We start from the raw sequence: 8,540 nt of genomic DNA on the forward strand, positions 1-8,540 counted from the left end.
GCTTGGATGGTTCGACAGAAAACCAGCAAGCTGGAGAGCTGCGCCAGGTTCCAGTTTGATTTGGCAGGGTTTCTATGGCTTGATGCCCTTCCACACCAAGGGTGTAATGGGTGTTTTTTACGTGGCACCAGCATCAGCCATAACTATGATTTCCCTTGGCTTGACCAGTCTTCTCAAGCCAAACGTGTCGGTCACTCGTCACCTCTTTTCCTCTTCATTTCTCTGTTTCTTTTATGTTGTTTTTCTGTGGATTCTGCCCATGCTTCCAGCTTTCATTGCTCTCTTTCTTTACTTCACTTATGCATCTGCTCTCTGGCCCTTCTTTGAACCTTTACTAACAAGTTGTTGTGCATCTGAACACTATACAATGAGCTCATTATATGTGTGTGTGTGTGTGTGCCATATGTTAAAGCTCTGGTGCTTGTGCTACGTAAAATGCACACAGAACACCCTGTAAAGTAGTTGGCATTAGGACAGGCATCCAGGTGTAGAAACCCTGCTAAAACAGACGAAGGAGCCGTGTGTGGCCCCTGGCCTTACCAGCTCCTGTCAAACTGTCCAACCCATGCCATGGAAAGCACACATTAAATGATCATGATGATGATATATGTAATTGGCTTGGTAGATTCTTGATATGAATTCAGGTGTTGAAACGTTGCTGTATTTGGGGTGAGTTATTATTCTTTTATTCTTTTGCTTGTTTCAGTCATTTGACTGCAGCCATGCTGGAGCACTGCCTTAAAATTATGATAATAAACACACATTTTCTATTTCACTTCTATATTTTTTTTTGTTTATTGGTTAACTATTTAATCAATTTATTTTTGATTGACCAGATGATTAATCAAATATCTGATTAGTTAACCAGTTGACAAACGAAAAAATAAAGTGACAGTGTGTGTGTCTATTGACATAATGATCCTCCCAAAATACAACCATACGTTACATATATGTTATATTATACCTTGATACTGTGTGGACTAAGATCCCCGTTGACAGGCTGCTGGTATTTATAGTGTTATGCAAATTAGGGACTCCTTCACAGAGTAACTGCTGCATTTGTTGAATATATAAACAGTTTGGCTGCTTGTTTCTCTGGAGACTGTCAGAATGATGTAGACGCCTCTGATGAGAACCCAATAAGGTTTGAAAATAAATTAAAGTTGTTCATTGTTTTTTTCAGTCTGCAGAGAAATGGCTAAAAACTTGCCCTGTTTATAAATTATACCATATGTTACATAAATATATATACATATACACACACACATGCCGCTAAAGAGACTGGATGGTCAAGGGTGGAATCCCTTTGATTATAGATCTGCTAATTTGAGCCTGACCTGGGTGGGGGAAATTTTAGAATTAATACCCAAGGAAAATTACATCCATTTTTATGTTCTGTTGAGAATTTTGTAATATGGGAAAGGATACATGAATAGTATGAAAGAAATAAGTTAAGCGCTTTCAACCAGGAATTGAAAGTGTGTCACGGACTTAACTAAGAACCCATTATACCACACTCTCCACAATGTACCTGAGCCAGTACAATGATTTCACAATGCACCAGAATGACACATTCGATGAGTCATTGAACACAATCATAGCAATATTTCTCACCAAGTTATGATAAAAAAAGATATTGTATTCAGTTAAAATTATATTCATAATTAATGCACCAATCCGATCATGGCCGTTGCCAGCCTCGCCTGGCACCTGTGCAGGTGGCACGTAAAAAGCACCCACTACACTCACGGAGTGGTTGGCGTTAGGAAGGGCATCCAGCTGTAGAAACATTGCCAGATCAGACTGGAGCCTGGTGCAGCCTTCTGGCTTCCCAGATCCCCGGTCGAACCGTCCAACCCATGCTAGCATGGAGAACGGACGTTAAACGATGATGATGATGAAGTCTAATAATTAAGAAGATCAATTTCTTCTATTCTGTACAAATGAATGTGTTAGTCATGGGACACCAACACAATTTTTGCTGGAGAATTAAAAAGAATCAAGGCATTTTACCAATAGTAACTGTTGTCATATGTAGCTGTGCAAAGACAAAATAGGAACCCAGTTTCATTCCAGAAGTCCTGTTGTGTAAAAACTATGATAAGCATTCCATTTGCAGTCTAATGGTATCATTTGGGTAGTCTTTCAGTAAAACTTACTACAAATGTCTAGAACCCTTCCACTGCAACATTCTTTTTCCAAAATTACTAAAGAGATCCATTTGGGTTTCTTTCACTGACAAAGATTGATACAGACATCAGAGTTTGTCATTTTCTGCCTTCCTGTATGGCCCCTGTTATTACATTACAGAAAAATAGATTATGCACCTATAAGAAAGAAGAGATACGCTTTGGGGCTAATCTATTGATCAATGGGAAACCTAGGCACATTTAGCATTTCGATTTTTCTTAAGTTGCCAAATTGCAGTCTTCAATCAGGTGTCAGAATATCAAAATATCTCCTCAATTCTTCAAGGAAGGTCAAAAATGGATTTGTGTCAAAATTTTAGTTTGAAAAAAGTATGTACCACTTTTCCCCCAAAAAGTCAAAATCATTTCTAAAAGTCTGCATAAAGGCCTTTTTTTTTTTTGCCCATTGTAAGGGGTTTAAGTGAGGATGATCCAGCAAGGGTGTTTCTGATGATGTATCTGCTTATTCTGGAATGACCTAGGGCTGAAAACCATTCTTTAATGTTGTAAGACATTAATGGTTGGTGGCTTGTTTCATAAAATAAATTAGATTCCTTCATTAGTTAACGAAGCAGAACTCATTTGAAGACACTGAAACTAGTTTTGACAGTGCATTCATATATATTTGGTGTGTATGTATCTCTATACACAGAACACTAATGTGTGTGTGTGTATACAGACCATTTAGTGTGTATATATGTGTCTATATAGACTGAACGGATTTAACGACTATAAATTTGATTTATTCGTCTCCAAAGACATGTTCGTTCATGTTTAAAGACTTCGTTTAATAACCATAGCAACCACTCAAAACACGTTGGCAGTAATAACCCCCACCTGAACGAAAAGGAGCAACAATTAGTCCTCTTGATTTACAACTTTTACCAAATGACTTCAAAGTGGGACACACAAACGGAAATGTCCTTTACAGTTACCAGAAGACGAGGGAGTGAAGAAGGAGTCAGAGCTGAGCCCAATATGATGAGATGTCTGTTTAATGGCATGGAATCCTCTGGTGGGAATTCTTCTGTAATATCTTACTGGGCTGGACCTTACATGACCTACTCATCTACTCACAGTTCACATGAGCTGCTCATTGAATCAGTAATTTCGCTCACTACTTCATCAACAATTACCAAAATCAAATCCTTGTCTTCAAGGCTTTTTAAATTCTTATTCTTGGTTGGGTCACCACGACACTGACCAACAGGTCAGTAGTTCATACCCTATCAAAGCCACAATTAGAGTTTCCTTTGGCTGGCACATTTAACAGCAATGCTTGTAGCATTGTGAAGTTAGTGTTTAACCCTTTCGTTACCCACCCGGCTCTGAGTACAAATGTCTTGTTTCCATAAGTTTTCAATTAAAACCTTCCACCAAACCCTAGTCACAATTTATGTTCCTAACACTAAGTTATTTTACTAAATTCTTTGTTATATTTAAAGTAATTGAAAGAAACACAGAACATCTCAAAATAAATACAATAACGAAAGGCTTAATTAAATGTTGTAGACCAGCATTCTGTCTACTAAGTGTATCTCTATGAATTTTCTATAGAATTTAGTGCCAGCACTGACAATTCCTACATTTCGTATACGAATACATCTACATAACAATGCAACCACAGACAGGACAATAGGTGATGGCTGTATATCTGAGAGGTTCTTGTTCTTTCTAAGGCACCGCATCCAACCTATCAACAAACATTGCTTCAAGAGTCAATAAGTTTGCATAGACATATTCATATACAAAACATCATAACTTTCAATGCAGGAGTGGCTGTGTGGTAAGTAGCTTCCTTACCAACCACATGGTTCCGGGTTCAGTCCCACTGCATGACACCTTGGGCAAGTGTCTTCTACTATAGCCTCGGGCCAACCAAAGCCTTGTGAATGGATTTGGTAGACGGAAACTGAAAGAAGCCTGTCACATATATATATATGTGTGTGTGTGTGTGTGTATGTGTTGGTCCCTTCACCATCACTTGACAATTGATGTTGGTGCGTTTACGTCCCCGTAACTTAAAACTTCAGCAAAAGAGACCAATAGAATAAGTACTAGGCTTACAAAGAATAAGTCCTGGCTTTAATTTGTTCAACTAAAGGTGGTGCTCCAGCATGACCACAGTCAAATGACTGAAACAAATAAAAGAGTAAAAAGAAAGATAACTTGATTGAATTTCACTGCTAACACAAAAAGTAGGGGACACATTATTGGCTCCTAAACCTTTCGTATATTTGGTAATGCATTATGGTTGCTCAACAAAATATGGTGTCCCTACCGCTTAATCCTAAGGATGGAGTCCTGCTGCTCCCTAGCATTTGTAGTATTCCATTAGAATTTCATTTTAACATATGGAACATTGATTCCATCTTCCTATTACAAGGAGAACAAAATTCTTCATTAGTATTTGTAAAATGGGATCAATCTGTGATTCACCACGGCAATGCTTAAAGCTGAAATTCATCCCCACATTTCTGGTGGAAACGGTCAGAACTATTTTCATTGATTCTTACCATTATTTGCCTGTCTCCATTCTTGACTGGAATCAGCCACTTATGTGATGAGAAGTGCTCCAGCATGGTCTTGGCTGCAATGACTTGAAAGGAAAATAAAGGATCTTTAGTTTAAGGGAATGAATAGCAAAAACCCTTTCAATGAGGGAACAGTGGGGAAAAATAAGGAGCAGGACAGATTCACGTGTAAGAACACATTTAATAATGTAGTCCAAGATACCTTTTGACTTGGTTTGCAAGATTGTACAAAGTATTTTTATTTTAGTATAAGACCAGGCGGATTATGTGAGGCACAGAAGGCACACAACATAAGACTTGTTACAAAGAGAAAACCATTTTCGATTGGTGAATTGTTCTTATTGACCATTTACCAAAGTGCCAGAAAGATATGAATGGTAGTTCCATATTATATGGATTTGATGATGTCAACAAATATATCGTAAGGTGTAAGGATTTGAGATAAAGTGAGTAGCAGTGATAGGAGGAATTTATATAGAGGGGACATCCAGGGTAGCAACGCAGGTTCTGTAAAATAGTGTCAATACAGGAATATCCGCAGAGCAGAACCTCTTCTCACATTTCCACAATCTCTACTCTCTCTCTCTGCTATTGAGTACGTCTTCTGGTCGAAAAGGCTAAACACGTTCACTCTATGCAATCTTACAATCGACTGATGTGGTGAGAATAAAGCAGCAAATAGTCACTCGTGTGCCACCTTTGTCCAGCGCTTACTCGTGGCCGAAATAACACAATGACACTTGCAGACGAAAGGGTGAGTGCTTTTTTTTTTGTGTAAATTTATTGCCGTATTTACAATTATGCCATGGAATTCAGGTGACTTTTTCATGCCCCACCCTGGTGTAGTCTTCAAATTCAGGGGAACAAATTCCATTTTAGCTACAGTTGAACAGTAGCCAAGCCGTAAAATAGTTTTTCATACACACCACCACCACCACTGCCAAAAAAAAAAATTTTTTTTAAATGAGAGACCAATTCCGATGTCATTTGAAACCTTTTGTTGCCATTTTCCTGTTGAAATACGTGGTCGTTGTTACTCTTTTATTCTTTTACTTGTTTCAGTCATTTGACTGTGGCCATGCTGGAGCACCGCGTTGTCGAGCAAATCAACCCCAGGACTTATTCTTTGTAAGCCTAGTACTTATTCTATCGGTCTCTTTTGCCAAACCGCTAGGTTACGGGGACATAAACACACCAACATCGGTTGTCAAGTGATGTAGGGACAAACACAGATATACAAACATACACACACATATATATATATACATATATATGATGGGCTTCTTTCAGTTTCCATCTACCAAATCCACTCACAAGGCCTTGGTCAGCCCGAGGCTATAGTAGAAGATACTTGCCCAAGGTGCCATGCAGTGGGACTGAACCCGGAACCATGTGGTTGGTAAGCAAGCTACTTACCACACAGCCACTCCTACGCCTATAAAAAATATGGAACGCTTCATGAATTTGCGCAGGATATTTAACTATGAATTTAGTAAAATAACCCAAGTCAAACAAACAATTGATTAGTTGGATAATTAACCAGTTGACTCATAATAAAGAAGTGGAGTTGAACCAGTGCCTGTGTTAATAATATTGGCACAGTGGCCCTCCTTAGACAACAAAATGTTGTCATTAGCATTGAAGATGGCCATATCCGGTCTCTCACACCTACCCTACAATGCCATCTTAAAAATAAAGTTACATCATCGAAATCTCAAAGCTGTGAGATAATTGCATGATTAATTAAAAACAATATGAATATATAATAAGCATTCCACTTAACAGAGTAATCGGAGTTGTAAAGGGTCAAATTGAGGTTTAGAATTAACCTGGAATCTTGATGGAAGATTTTAATTTGGATCCCTTAAAATGCAGGAAGTCTGCATCATAGAACCAGGAGGGACCTTGTGTTGAGTGAGTAGCCCTCCAAGGCAGTATCAGGCTGTTCCAAGGAATAAGGTTAATGAATCTTTTGAATTTTGGGTTCAGTCCCATAGAGTGGCACCTTGGAAAAGTGTCTTCTACTATTAGCCTTGGGCTGACCAAAGCCTTATGAGTAGATTTGGTAGACGGAAACTAAAAGAAGCCCGTCATATATATCTGTGTGTCTGTCCCACCACCACCACCACTTGATAACCAGTGTTGGCATGTTTATGTCCTGTAACTTAGCAATTCAGCAAAAGATACCAATAGAATAAGTATCAGGCTTATATACATATTTAAAAAAAGAAAAGAGCACTGGAATTGGTTCATTCATCTAAAAGCTCTAGGCAGTGCTCCAGCATGGCCACAGTTTAATAACTGAAACCAGTGAAAGCAACAAAAAAAAAAAAGGGTTCGGCTGAAAAGAAGGCATTATTTACATTTGATGGATATTTGTCCTCATCTTGTTTGTTGTTAACACAACGTTTCAGCTGATATACCCTCCAGCCTTCATCAGGTGTCTTGGGGAAATTTCGAACCTGGGTTCTCATTCCTAAAGTATTTTTCTGGGGTTAGTAGCCTGTGCTCTTAACCCCAAGATTCCAAGTTCGATTCCAGGCAGTGACCTGAATAATAATAATATAGAGAAATACCTTAGGAATGAGAACCCAGTTTCAAAATTTCCCCAAGACACCTGATGAAGGCTGGAGGGTATACCAGCTGAAACGTTATCATCATCATCGTTTAACATCCGCCTTCTATGCTAGCATGGGTTGGACGGTTTGACTGAGGGCTGGCGAACCAGATGGCTGCACCAGGCTCCAATCTCTTGATCTGGTAGAGTTTCTACAACTGGATGCCCTTCCTAATGCCAACCACTCCAAGAGTGTAGTGGGTACATTTTATGTGCCAGCAGCACGGGGGCCAGTCAGACGGTACTGGCAACGACCTCGCTCGAATCTTTTACACATGCCACCGGCACAGGTGCCAGTAAGCTGATGCTGGTAATGATCACACTCGAATGGTGCCCTTTTACGTGCCACTGGCATGGAGGCCAGATAGCCGCTCTGGCAACGATCATGCTCGGATGGTACTCTTAATAAATATTGAAAAATACCTTAGGAATGAGAACCCAGTTTCAAAATTTCCCCCAAGACACCTGATGAAGGTTGGAGGGTATATCAGTTGAAACGTGTTAACAACAAACAAGATGAGGACAAATGTCCATAATTGCTCATCCCTCAAATCTAGGACTGAAAAGAAGACAACAAACGTGAAGACTGAGAGGAGGAAGAAGAAGAGCTGAAAGTGGATCGAGGAGGTTTGTTTATTCTCTTTGGAAATGGCAGTTCTAGAGATTTAAATGTTATATCTTTGTTTTTCATTTTTTTTTTTAACACCAACAATGTTGACTTGAAAACCAATCTTAAAATACAATATTATTATTGAAAATAGAAATAAATATAAAATAAAAACAATCGGATAACAAAACCAGTGGAATCAGAGATTTGGAGGAAAAGAAAAAAAAAAGTTGTGATGGTTGTATTGTTTATTCCCACCACCACCACCATCACCCGGTGGTTTTTGACCCCTCGAGAATTTACCATCACATTATTCAGAATAATAATTGTTTCAAATTTTGGCACGAAAGCCAGCAATTTTAGGGGTAGGGAGTTAGTTGAAACCATCAACCCCAGTAGTTAACTGGTACTTATTCTGTCACTCCCCAAACGGATGAAAGGCAAAGTTGACCTCAGCAGGATTTGAACTCAGAATGTAAACAGTTGGAAGAAATGTAATTAAGCATTTTGTCCAGTATGCTAACGATTCTGCCAATTTGCTTTGATAAAATAATAATTATTATTTCTTACAATATACATGCAGCTTCAAAATT

At 38.8% G+C, this 8,540-nt stretch overlaps 1 protein-coding gene across 1 annotated transcript in view; it reads left to right on the forward strand.

Moving 5' to 3' along the window:
- The window catches only part of LOC115215765, a 68,377-nt gene extending 60,412 nt beyond the window's left edge, over positions 1–7,965 (forward strand). The window contains exon 9 of the mRNA XM_036505723.1: positions 7,898–7,965. Within this exon, the coding sequence (XP_036361616.1) occupies positions 7,898–7,952 (55 nt within the window). The 3' untranslated portion in view covers positions 7,953–7,965. The remainder of the gene's footprint in view (positions 1–7,897) is intronic.
- The last annotated feature ends 575 nt before the right edge of the window (positions 7,966–8,540 follow it).

The sequence above is a fragment of the Octopus sinensis genome, linkage group LG9, assembly GCF_006345805.1.
Source record: "Octopus sinensis linkage group LG9, ASM634580v1, whole genome shotgun sequence".
Taxonomy (NCBI): domain Eukaryota; kingdom Metazoa; phylum Mollusca; class Cephalopoda; order Octopoda; family Octopodidae; genus Octopus; species Octopus sinensis.